We start from the raw sequence: 13,635 nt of genomic DNA on the forward strand, positions 1-13,635 counted from the left end.
GTTTTCCGCTGCTAATAGAGGAGGAAAGGTGTTTGGGGAGAGGAGAGGAAAGGAGTCAATCTGTTGTCTGTGGCAGAGTGACCTACATGTGGTGAGCTATTGAGGTCTACCAGCAGGATGCCACTTACCAAATCGCTTTTCTATGAAACTGTGACAAAACCAACCCCGTTGTGTTTCATGGAACTGGGCTCTGAGTTATTTGGGGGTGAAACAAACATTCTTGTCTGTCAATTTGAACCAGCTTAGTCAAAAAACCACAGACAAAAACATACATTTTCCAGAAGCCTAAATTGTTTTTGAATTGCACAGAAACAACAATAGGAATTCAGTCTTTTTCAAACCGTCCTACCTTCAGGATACATTTTTATTTCATTATTTGGATGTGTCAAAGCACCAAAAAATTACTCAAAAAAAGAAATTACAACTTTTTTTTCTGTATTTATTTGTCTGTATATGGTTGGTATGTATGTATGTATGTATGTATGTATGTATGTATGTATGTATGTATGTATGTATGTATGTATGTATGTATGTATGTATGTGTATATATGCAGTGTGTATGTATGTATGTATGTATATCATTTTACTGCTCTAGGGATGTAATTATTGTTCAGATAATCTTATTTACTATTATGTATTTTTAATATTATTTTTACACCCTTTATGTGATGCGCAATGCAGACAACGCCAGAAGAATAATTGTAATTTAATTCCATAGTGAATGATTGTAATGTTTGTTTATGTGTCAATTAATCCCATAAGGGACTGGTTGCCAACTTGCAATTTGACACAAAAATAAAATGTAATTCATTCATTCATTAATTCATTCCTGTACAGCAAGTGGTGATACGATCAGGATGAGAGAGATTAGAGGAACCACTGCTGGGGCTGTGGGGACAATTAATTCACTTATATGAAGTCAACTCTATTTGCGGTATGGGGGGGTGGCAGGGAGTGTGTGTGTGTGTGTGTGTGTGTGTGTGTGTGTGTGTGTGTGTGTGTGTGTGTGTGTGTGTGTGTGTGTGTGTGTGTGTGTGTGTGTGTGTGTGTGTGTGTGTGTGTGTGTGTAAATCATAGAATTTGTTAACAATACCAAAATGTGTCATCCACCCACCCCTTTAGCTGTCCTCATTCTTCCGAGTCGCCCACCTGGGTCTTAAAGTCAAGGTTACAATGTTCCATTCTGAATGGGAATGCATGGAAAATATCACAAATTCTCCATCATAAACAGCCGTGTTTTACAGCCCTAGTCAACAAGGCTCTCTCCTTTGATCTCCAAACCCTGTCATAGTTGTAGTTCTTCCTGTCACACTCCATCCTGACACATCCGTGACCTACATTATATACAAGGATAGACCTCATACGCACGCACATACACACACCCAGCCACCCACTGACCCACCCACCCACCCACCCAACAAATGGGATTAGTTAGAGAGAGGAACTCATGTACAGAAAGAAGGTTGCTATGAGACAAAGCACTGCGGCTGTGACGGAGAGAGAGATCGGGAGCTGAATGTAGGTGTTCTCTGTGTTTAGGCAACATTACGGCGAGGGAAAGAGTGTGAGCATGTGTTTATGTGTTTGTGTTTACAGTGTGTGTATGTGTGTGTGTGTGTGTGTGTGTGTGTGAGAGTGTGCACTTCTGTCTATAAGCCGTGTCTGAAGGGTTTATGGTGTTATTCAAAGCAATGCCAGTGTAAGAGCTGATCTCCTATGCATACATATTCTATAGAACAATGTGTTAACATAATTAACTGCAGAACACAGCACAAGTACTGTCGATAGAGAGAGAGAGAAGTAGGCAGAGAGGTGAAGAGGTGCTTTGACTCAAAGCAGAAGCCAGTATACGGTGTGTAGATACTTACTGCATGTGCTATTCTGCTTCCCTCTAGTGGTCGGTGAGGAGAGAATGAGAGCGAAAAGAAGCGAGAGACTCATTGTAGACATTAGAACAGGAGCATCGCGCAACACCCGATGTGCAAAATACCACAGGCACTGGAACGTCAATAAATATTCAACATTGAGTTCTGATTCATATGTACAGATATCGTACAGAGAGATTCCTAGGTGCTTTTGCGCCGATAATAAGACAACTGTTCGAAATAAAATACAATAAAAACAAGACAGCTGGCCCTGAAAGCTTCTATTGTTATGCGGTAGATACAAATAGTTATTTATATTTTTGGATTTTTGGGGGGGCTCTTTGAAAATATAATACACACAAGTGAATTGATAAGGTTCCTGTGACTCTTTAGGGGGCATTGCTTTCACCACCACCAACAAGGATAAAAGCATTGCACCACCGCTGACCATTTCAACTCAAAGACCTGCTCGTGATGACGGATTTCCCTCAATTAAATTCATATTAACCCCTACTGCATATGACACTGTATATTACCAGAGAGATGTGTCCTCGTTTTGTAAAAATTACATACAATTCAATAGAGCACCAATATAATCCAACAGAGTTGTCAGCAATGGCCCTCCATAAGTCCCCCAGAGTTCTTACTCATTGACTCTCTCTGAGAAGCAGCAGAAAGAAGCATGTGAATAGAGTCTGACATAGATGACGCATGGACATTGGCAGCACAACGCTAAACCACTAGCTTCCATTGTTTTAACACAACCAGGAGAAGGAATATTCTGGGGGATGTGAGATACTCGGGGGGGGGTTCATCTTTACAGTCGAAAATGTGGCTTCTTCTCCTTATCTCCTTTCCTTCGTCTGCGCTGATCTGAAGGGGGGGAAAAACAGGGGATGTGTATGCACGACGGTGGATCACCACCAGGTATGTGCTTTCACCATTCCAGCTCGTTATCACGTTAAGGAGCCGAAAGGAGAGTAAGACACTTTAAACTATTGAGATGGAGCCCTGGTGTTTTGATGTGGCATACTCGGTTTTTATATCTCCAAACCTCCAGCGCAGAGTGTCTGTCTGCCCTGTATAGTACTCTTGATTCAGAAAGCTCTAGGTTGCGTCCCAAATGGCAGCCTACTCCCTTTATAACACACTACTTTGCACCAGGGCCTATCGGGTGCCATTTGGGACGTACCCCTGGACACAGACACATAGGGACACTTGCTATCTAATATGTCTCATTATATGGGACCAGAGTGGTATTCATGTCTGTGTGACTTAAAGATATATCAACTGCAGTAATAGGCTGTAATCTAACATGGTGAGTCAGATCTGTTTGGGATGAGCTTACATGGTCCTTAAGTGCTGCTGGGGATAAGACTTCATTGAAATGAAACTTAACTCATTGAATTGAATGGTCTGAATATCCAACTATTCACGCCCTGAGATTATCCAGGAGTGTGCTGCTTATGAAAGGGAAATACATCTTTACTGTATGTGCCTTGCTCTTAAACACACTGGGGGAGGTTTGGATAGATAAAAGTTGTCCTTGTTAATGTGCGGGTCCAAGAGGATGTACGGTCCATATCACATCTGGCTTTGCTCTCAGCCTTACAACCAGACCTCCGCATTGGATCGGAAAGTGTTTCAGATCTGTATCCTAAAGGGACTTTGTTTTATTTAAAACAACTGTGTAAACCATCTGGCTTTGGTTTTTGTTCTATCCTGCCATGCGACTGTATTCCTGTCTGTCTTTATGGTGTGTGTGTTTCTGTGTGTGTGTGCAAACAAATAGGTCAGTGTGTACAGTACCAGTCAAAAGTACGGACACACCTACTCATTCTGTCATGGTTCCTCCTGGCACCAGAGGGCGGCAGAGACCGCCCTAGAGGCTTTTATTGGACTCAGGTGTGTCCTATTATTTCAAGCTTGTGTCCCTGTTAAAAGAGGTGTGTTTTCTGTGGTCCTTTGCAGAAGCTTGAATTGTTTACTGTGTGCGGTTGTTTCCTGAGTGAGTTATCGAGACTTAGTGTTTGTTGTTTTTGTGTGTACTGTGATCCTGTGGTTACCGTATCTCAGTAAAATATTATATTTATCCCTAACCACTGATTCCTTGTTTGGGCTCTTCTCTGCACCTGGGTCCAACCTTACCACACATTCAAGGGTTGTTATTAATTTTTACTATTTTCTACATTGTAGAATAAAAGTGAATGCATCAAAACTATGAAATAACACATGGAATCATGTAGTAACCAAATAAGTGTTAAACAAATCAAAATATGATTTATATTTGAGATTCTTTAAAGTAGCCACCCTTTGCCTTGACAGCTTTGCACACTCTTGGCATTCTCTCAACCAGCTTCATGAGGTACTCACCTGGAATGCATTTGTGTAATGGCGCTGAAGGGTATGGCTGCCGTTTAATTGGGCTCTTAACCAACCGTGCAATTATTATTTTTTTCACATTGTTTGTAACTTATTTTGTACATAATATTGCTGCTACTGCCTCTTATGACCGAAAAGAGCTTCTGGACAACAGAACAACGATTACTCACCTTGAACTGGATGAAGAATTTTTCTTTAATGAGTTGAACGAGAGGGATTTACTCCAGATAACCGACGAGGCCCTCATCCCCGTCATTCGCAGGAGAAAAAGACGGAGATATCGCGGAAGGAGATCGGGGTGCCTTGTACGGATCTGGTGACGAGTGGTCATCGGTACTATTGGCCAACGTACAATCACTGGATAATAAAGTGGACGAACTACAAGAATGTATATCCTACCAACGGGACATTAAAAACTGTTTCACTGAGTCGTGGCTGAACGACGACATGAATAACATACAGCTGATGGGTTACACACTGTATCGGCAGGATAGAACAGCAGCCTCTGGTAAGACAAGGGGTGGCGGTCTATGTATATTTGTAAACAACACCTGGTGCACGATATCTAAGGAATTCTCGACGTTTTGTCGCCCGAGGTAGAGTATCTCATGATAAACTGTAGACCACACTATCTACCAAGAGAGAGTATCTATATTCTTTGTAGCTGTCTATTTACCACCACAAACCAATGCTGGCACTAAGACTGCACTCAATGAGCTGTATACGACCATGAGCAAACAGAAAAATGCTCATCCAGAGGCGGCGCTCCTAGTGGCCGGGGACTTTAATGCAGGGAAACTTAAATCCGTTTGACCTAATTTCTACCAGCATGTTAAATGTGCAACCAGAGGGAAAACACTCTAGACCACCTTTACTCCACACACAGAGATGCGTACAAAGCTCTCCCTCACCCTCCATTTGTCAAATCTGACCATAATTCTATCCTCCTGATTCCTGCTTACAAACAAAAACTAAAGCAGGAAGCACTGACTCGGTCAATAATTAAGTGTTCAGATGAAGCAGATGCTAAGCTACAATACTGTTTTGCTAGCTCAGACTGGAATATGTTCAGGGATTTTTACGCTGGCACTGAGGAGTACACCACATCAATCACTGGCTTCATCAATAAGAGCATCGATGACGGCGTCCCCATACTGTGTGATCACACTCTCCATAGCCGATGTGAGGAAGACCTTTGAACAGGTCAACATTCACAAGGCCGCAGGGCCAGACGAATTACCAGGACGTGTACTCCGAGCATGTGCTGAACAACTGGCAAGTGTCTTCACTGACATTTTCAATTTCTCCCTGTCTGAGTCTGCAATACCAACATGTTTCAAGCAGACCACTATAGTCCCTGTGCGCTAGAACACTAAGGTAAGCTGCCTGAATGACTACCGACCCATAACACTCACGTCTGTAGCCATGAAGTGCTTTGAAAGGCTGGTCATGGCTCACGTCCACACCATTATCCCAGAAACTGTAGACCCACTCCAATTTGCATACCGCCCCAACAGATCCACAGATAATGCAATCTCTATTGCACTCCACACTGCTCTTTCACACCTGGACAAAAGGAACACCTACAGTATGTGAGAATGCTATTAATTGACTACAGCTCAGTGTTCAACACCATAGTGCCCTCAACGCTCATCACTAAGCTAAGGACCCTGGGACTAAGCACCTCCTTCTGCAACTTGATCCTGGACTTCCTGATGGGCCACCCCCAGGTGGAAAGCGTAGGTAAAAACACATCCGCCATGCGTTCATCCTCAACACGGGGGCCCCTCAGGGGTACGTGCTCAGTCCCCTCCTGTACTCCCTGTTCACACATGACTGCACGGCCAGGAACGACTCCAACACCATCATTCAATTTGTCGACAACAACAATATAGCCTATAGGGAGGAGGTCAGAGACCTGGCCATGTGGTGCCAGGACAACAACCGCTCCCTCAACGTGATCAAGACAAAGGAGATGATTGTGGACTACAGGAAAAGGAGGACTGAGCACACACCAATTCTCATCGATGGGGCTGTATTGGAGCAGGTTGAGAGTTTCAAGTTCCATGGTGTCCACATCACCAGCAAACTAACAGCTTCTAAACAGCTTCTACCCCCAAGCCATAACATCTAATCAAATGGCTTCCCCGACTATTCAAATGACCCCCTCTCTTTTACACTGCTGCTACTCTTTGTTTATTATCTATGCATCGCCACTTTATTAACTCTACCTACATGTACATATTACCTCAATTACCTCGACTAACTGGTGCCCCCGCACATTGACTCTGTACCGGTACCCCCAGTATACAGCCTCACTATTGTTATTTTACTGCTGCTCTTTAATAATTATTTGTTACTTTTATTTCTTATTTTTTTAGGGATTTTTCTTAAAACTGCATTGTTGGTTAAGGGCTTGTAAGTAAGCATTTCACTGTAGGGTCTAAACCTGTTGTATTCGACGCATGTGACAAAAACAATTTGATTTGAATTGACATGTGTTTTTGTTAATTTGTGGAATATCTTTACTTCTTAATGCATTTGAGCCAATTAATGCATTTGAGCCAATACAAGGTAGGGGTGGTATACAGAAGATAGCTTATTTGGTAAAAGACCAAGTTCATATTATGGCAAGAACAGTTCAAATAAGCAAAGAGAAACGACAGCCCATCATAACTTTAAGACATGAAGGTCAGTCAATGTTGAAAATGTCAAGAACTTTGAAAGTTTCTTAGACCGGTGGAAATCAGCAGCCAACATGTACTCAGCATATGTGGGAACTCCTTCAAGACTGTTGGAAAATCATTCCAGGTGACTACCTCATGAAGTTGGTTGAGAAGATGCCAAGAGTGTGCAAAGCTGTCATCAAGTTAAAGGGTGGCTAATTTGAAGAATCTATCATCTAATATATATTTTCATTTGTTTTAACACTTTTTTGGTTACTACATGATTCCATATGTGTTATTTCATAGTTTTGATGTCTTCACTATTGTTCTACAATTTAGAAAAGCGAAAAAATATAGAAAAACGCTTGAATGAGTAGGTGTGTCCAAAGTTTTGACTGGTACTGTATGTCTGTACCATGACTCTGGGTGTGTGATGGGTCAGTACCTGATAGAGAGCACCAAGGCAGGTTAAGGGTTAAATAATAACTCCAGTCTGTTAGCAGACGTAGGTAAATCTCTATAAGAGAAATCAAGGGAGTGTTAGGGAGGAAGGAAGGTCTATCATCATCAAGCAGCACCACTCTGAGCCCGCTTCATCCTCAACAGAAAGTTCCTCTTCTCCTCCAGGAGTTCCTGGATGCGTTTGTTCCGTGTTCTCTCCCGGAGGAACACCCGGCTCCGTCTGGGGATCAGGTTGTTTTGGGAGATGACATTGTCTACTCCGATGATCTGGTTGTAGAGAACGTCAATGGAGTTATTTTCGCTGGTCTCCTCCTGGCGGCTTAGCGGCCAAATGGGTTTTTTGGTTGTTGTTGTTGTGGGAGGCTTGGCTGTCATTTGCTCTGTCATTAACTCTGTTGTTGGCCCTACCGTGGTTGTTGTGGGAACAATGGAGCTCACAGATACGTATTCTGTGATTTCTGGACAATCAAGGGTAGTCATATCTATGATGTCATCCCTGGGGACTGTAGGAATCATCACTGTGATGTCATCATCATAAGGCATGGTTCCAATGGGCATTGTGACATCAGTGCCATAGGGCACAGTTGCACTAGGTATTATGACATCACCACCGCTGGACATTGTGACATCAGTGTATGGGATGGTTCTGCTGGGCGATGTCACATCCTCAAAGTAGTTTGTTTCAGTTGGCTTTATGATATCATCCATGTAGTATGGGCTGCTGGGAGTTGTGGTTTCTGCCCCTGTTATGTCATAGCTGTGAATGGGGGTCACTGTGGTGTCATTGCTGATAAAGGTGAAGTTAACGTTTGAGTCAGTGAACAGGCTGCTGGGAGTTGTAGTGTATATGTTGGTGCTGGTGGAGAGGGTGAAGAAGGGGTAACTTCTGGTTGTGTCTCTGGGGGTCACACTGTGCTCTGGGGTCATGTGTATGGGGATGGGGTATGTGGTGAAGTATGGGTGGGGTGTTGTATAGGTGTGTGTTGTGCTCATCGGGCGCGGCGTGGTATAAGGTATATGCATTGTACTTCTTGGATGAGCCGTGGGCTGAAGGGGGGTGTTGTTGTCCTTGGGCCAAGGCATAGGCCGAGGCAGGGGGCGAGGCAGCGGGCGAGCTGTGACCCGGGGAGGGAGACTGGTGGTCAGGCTGCTGTTGGTCACGTTGCTGCAGGACTTGCAGCACATGCGCCTGTAGCCCGGTAGAGCACAGTAGTGGATCAGCACCTCCATGCGACAGAACATTGACCTGTCTCCATGACAACGCTGCTTGCCTGTGGGCGAGAGAACAAAGAGTTGAGACTGGGCCAGACTGGAAATGGAGCTGTGTGTGTGTGTGTGTGTGTGTGTGTGTGTGTGTGTGTGTGTGTGTGTGTGTGTGTGTGTGTGTGTGTGTGTGTGTGTGTGTGTGTGTGTGTGTGTGTGTGTGTGTGTGTGTGTGTGTGTGTGTGTGTGTGTGTTGTGTGTTGTGTGTTGTGTGTGTGTGCGTGTGTACAGTACCAGTCAAAAGTTTGGACACATCTACTCATTCAATGGTTTTTCTTTTTTTTTTTACTATCTTCTACATTGTAGAATAAAAGTGAAGACATCAAAACTACGAAATAACATATGGAATCATGTAGTAACCAAAAAAGTGTTAAACAAATCAAGATATATTTTATATTTGAGATTCTTCAAAGTAGCCACCCTTTGCCTTGATGACAGCTTTGCACACTCGTGGCATTCTCTTAAGCAGCTTCATGAGGTAGTCACCTGGAATGCATTTCAATTAACAGGTGTGCCTTGTTAAAAGTTCATTTGTGGAATTTCTTTCCTTCTTAATGCGTTTGAGCCAATCAGTTGTATTGTGACAAGGTAGGGGTGGTATACAGAAGATAGCCTTATTTGGTAAAATACCAAGTCCATATTATGGCAGGAACAGCTCAAATAAGCAAAGAGAAATGACAGTCCATCATTACTTTAAGACAGGAAGGTCAGTCAATCCGGAACATTTCAAGGACTTTGAAAGTTTCTTTAAGTGCTGTCGCAAAAACCATCAAGCACTATGATGAAACTGGCTCTCATGAGGACTGCCACAACAAAGGAAGACCCAGAGTTACCTCTGCTGCAGAGGATATGTTCATTAGAGTTAACTGCACCTCAGATTGTAGCCCAAATAAATGCTTCACAGAGTTCAAGCAACAGATACATCTCAACATCAACTGTTCAGAGGAGACTGCATGAATCAGGCCTTCGTGGTCAAATTTCTGCAAAGAAACCACTACTAAAGGACATCAACAAGAAGAAGAGACTTGCTTGGGTCAAGAAACACGAGCAATGGACATTAGACCGGTGGAAATTTGTCCTTTGGTCTGATGAGTCCAAATTTGAGATTTTTGGTTCCAACCGCCGTGTCTTTGTGAGACACAGAGAAGGTGAACGGATGATCTCTGCATGTGTGGCTCCCACCGTAAAGCATGGAGGAGGAGGTGTGATGGTTTGGGGGTGCTTTGCTGGTGACACTGTCTGTGATTTATTTAGAATTCAAGGCACACTTTTCCAGCGTGGCTACCACAGCATTCTGCAGCGATATGCCATCCCATCTGGTTTGCACTGAGTGGGACTATAATTGGTTTATCAACAGGACAAAACACACCTCTAGGCTGTGTAAGGGCAATTAGATCAAGGGGAGTGATGGAGTGCTGCATCAGATGACCTGGCCTCCACAATCACCCGACCTCAACCCAATTGAGATGGTTTGGGATGAGTTGGACCGCAGAGTGAATAAAAAGCAGCCAACAAGTACTCAGCATATGTGGGAACTCCTTCAATACTGCTGGAAAAGCATCCCTCATGAAGCTGGTTGAGAGAATGCCACGAGTGTGCAAAGCTGTCATCAAGACAAAGGGAGGCTACTTTGAAGAATCTAAAATCTAAAATATATTTCGACTTTTTTGTAACACTTTGGTTACTACATGATTCCATATGTGTTATTTCATAGTTTTGATGTCTTCACTATTATTCTACAATGTAAAAAATAGCAAAAATAAAGAAAAACCCTTGAATGAGTGTCCAAACCTTTGACTGGTACTGTACGTTTACACACGGTGCAGAGAAAAGTAGTAGAGGTAGTAAAGCCAGACCATTAGCAGGTAGTGCAGGAAGGAAGAAGAAGTAAAAGGAAACCCAAGCAGCTTCGACATCAGAGTCGATAGATTAGTCTATAGCAACTGAAGAAGAGTGGTGTGGGCTCTCTTTTGTGGTGCTGGAAAATTAACCTGACTCTCTTGTGTTGTGGTGCTGGAACAGTAACCTGACTCTCTTGTGTTGTGGTGCTGGAACAGTAACCTGACTCTTTCAGACCAAACGGACATTTTCTGACATCTCATCTGTCTTCTTTATTAGTTTCAGATTAGAACCATCCATTTATTACATCAATATCACTATATAAATGTTTCTAATGCAGGATAAGAGGGTGGATCTTATTTAATTGAGTCTTTCTTTATTACTTTCATGGCGATATCACTTTATTCGACAATGTTTAAGCCTTTGTAAGGTTGGATCAATCTGTGAGTTGAATTCCACTGGAAGCTTGTTCTGCTCTCCTCACACAACGCCAAACCATCACAAACTCAGGAGGAGAGAGTGAGAGCGCTTTTTAAAATATTTTTTTATTTATACAACTTTTGCAGTTGATAATGACAGGAACTGAAACAATGAGATGTACTCCCTCCTCAATATATATAGATATGTTATTTTCTTAAGAAAAATAAATAAACTGTATCGAAAGGTACAAGTTCACAGTCACTTTGGTAAAACACTTCATTACTTTGAAATCAACCAATCAATCAGTTTAGTTCATCAATTGATAATAAGTCAAATTAATAAATTACATAAATTAATACATAGATTTGGATGTTGAAGAAATAAAATACAGAATTATCCATGATGAATGATGTAAAAACTGGAATGGCACGTTTAAGTGTCATATGAAACATTTACAAAACAACACATTTTTCCCTGATAAATCAAAGTGCATATAGACGCAGTGCACATAGTTCTTCTGAATGTTTCCCCGGCGTCAATCCAACGTCAATCCAACGTCAGCCTAACGTCAGCCAGCCCCACCCATCAGGCTAGTGAAGCCACGAAACAGTTACCCATAGTATAGAATATTATATATATTTTTTTTTCCATAAGTAAGAAGATAACAGTCATGAACATTATTAAACACAGTCAACACCAATGTTATGTACAGTATCGCACTGCAAGGTCTGGCATCATTGGCCTCCTACCGTCCGACTCCAGCACGAAACCTCAGATAGCTCGCTACATAGTCACAGCAGAAACATGTGATCACAATACAATGACAAGCCTGAAGTGTTTTTCTAGATGCCGTCGTCAGTGTGTCGATCGATACCCTTGGCCCTTTGTAAACCGTACGCCGGTGGTCAGACCAAGTTCCAAACCCTATGGTTGTTGTAGGTTCTGATGGTTTTCGTGTGAGTTTGCTTGTTGGTTTGAAGCTGCCTCTAAGTGAATAATACATGTTTTGATGAGTAAAGCCATCTCTTTCACAGATAAATGCCATTACATTCAATCCAAGATAAGGCATTGTTCATGTGTTTATTGTTCATCACAAAAGGAAAAACAAAATTGGATGATTTTCAAATGAAGGTCTATGAGGTATTTCTGTATCAGAGTTGTATGTCTATGAGAAGCCTGCATGAACACACACGCTCACATACGCACACGCACACACAAGCATGCACAGACACGCATCAACATACACACACAGTCACTCATATACACACACACACACACACAGTCTCACACACAGTCTCACACACAGTCTTACACACAGTCTCACACACACACACACACACACACACACACACACACACACACACACACACACACACACACACACACACACACACACACACACACACACACACACACACACACACACACACACACACACACACACACACACACACTATGAGCTCAAACGGCTAAGGGAAGCAAATGCATGCATGACAAAAACGTGATCCTTTCCCTAAAGAAAATAACAAGCAACAGTAAACCACTTATCCATCTGAGAAAATGGAGAGGCAACTAACTGACCAAGTCCTGCATAATGTAGGTCTATACCCCCTTTCCTCCCTAAAACTGTACTCTTTTTAAATATTTACTTCTGTGTTCATGTAAAATCAATAAAAAATACACATAACAGTCAAGGATCGAAGTGATCAATAGCAGTCCGTAGGATTAGGCAAATAAGCTACAGCTTATTCATGGTAAAACATTATTATTATTTATATTATTGTTACTCATATAGATTTTAGATGTGTATATATATATATATATATAAATACAAATATATTTATAGATGTATTTGTTTTAAAGTTTGCAAGCACAAATAAGCTGCATTTATTGAACTTTAATATAACAGTCAAAGAGGATGGTTGATGAGGTGGTGAAATGGGAAGCAACCTCACATGGTAAAACTACCCTGTTTTAATTAGCCTTTTACTCTTCTTCACTCTCGGCCTCTTCACCCAACAGCTCTGTGTACAATAATCCTAAAAAGTGTTTGTTTGTGTCAACTCCTGTCCCTGTGCTGAATTTCTGTCAGTCTGAGAATGGGACCTAGAACGAGATAAACCTTTGTTCTCATTCTAGAATGGAACCAGGATGTGAGATGAGCACTTTAGCAAAGATGTCCTCATTGTGACAAGATCACATTCACAATAAAGCTTTTTTTAACTTAGTTTTTTTCTTTTCTTTTCGTTATTTTCACACTTGTCGCCCTCAAACGATGACGGCGCGGTGACAAAAAAAATTGCGCCCGCATCTCAGGAGTGTGAACCATGACGACTCGCAACTAGCTCGCGCAAAACATGGCCGCCAAACAGAGGGGCCTCTCATGACTCACTGGCTCAACCATGCCACTAAGAGCCGCCAATCAAACCTGCTTGTCTTTTTCCATTTCCACCTTCTCTTCAATGTTTAAATGTTTTTCTTTTTAGTTTCGACTGGCCAGCGGTTACAACACAATGCTCCACAAAGGAGAGAGAGAGATAAGAGAAGAGAGAGACAGAGCAAGAGAGAACCAACCAACCAATCAGCACACAGGAGCCAGAGACCTCCCCCAATCAGAGCTGTCTCAGACACAGAGAGAGAGAGACACACACGCCCCAAAAGAGAAGCGAAAAGCTGGCGCTCGCTCGCGGGCGCGGCCACAGGCACGGACACGGGGGGAGGGGTGGGGGGTGGTCAGG

General features: G+C 42.5%; 1 protein-coding gene across 2 annotated transcripts in view; it reads right to left on the reverse strand.

Moving 5' to 3' along the window:
* Positions 1-1,428: 1,428 nt before the first annotated feature.
* The window catches only part of LOC129857906 (A disintegrin and metalloproteinase with thrombospondin motifs 2-like), a 190,343-nt gene continuing 178,136 nt past the window's right edge, over positions 1,429-13,635 (reverse strand). For both annotated transcript variants that reach the window (XM_055926592.1, XM_055926591.1), the window contains one exon: positions 1,429-8,646. In XM_055926592.1, the coding sequence (XP_055782567.1) occupies positions 7,481-8,646 (1,166 nt within the window). In that variant the 3' untranslated portion in view covers positions 1,429-7,480. The remainder of the gene's footprint in view (positions 8,647-13,635) is intronic.

This window comes from Salvelinus fontinalis, chromosome 6 (assembly GCF_029448725.1).
Source record: "Salvelinus fontinalis isolate EN_2023a chromosome 6, ASM2944872v1, whole genome shotgun sequence".
Taxonomy (NCBI): domain Eukaryota; kingdom Metazoa; phylum Chordata; class Actinopteri; order Salmoniformes; family Salmonidae; genus Salvelinus; species Salvelinus fontinalis.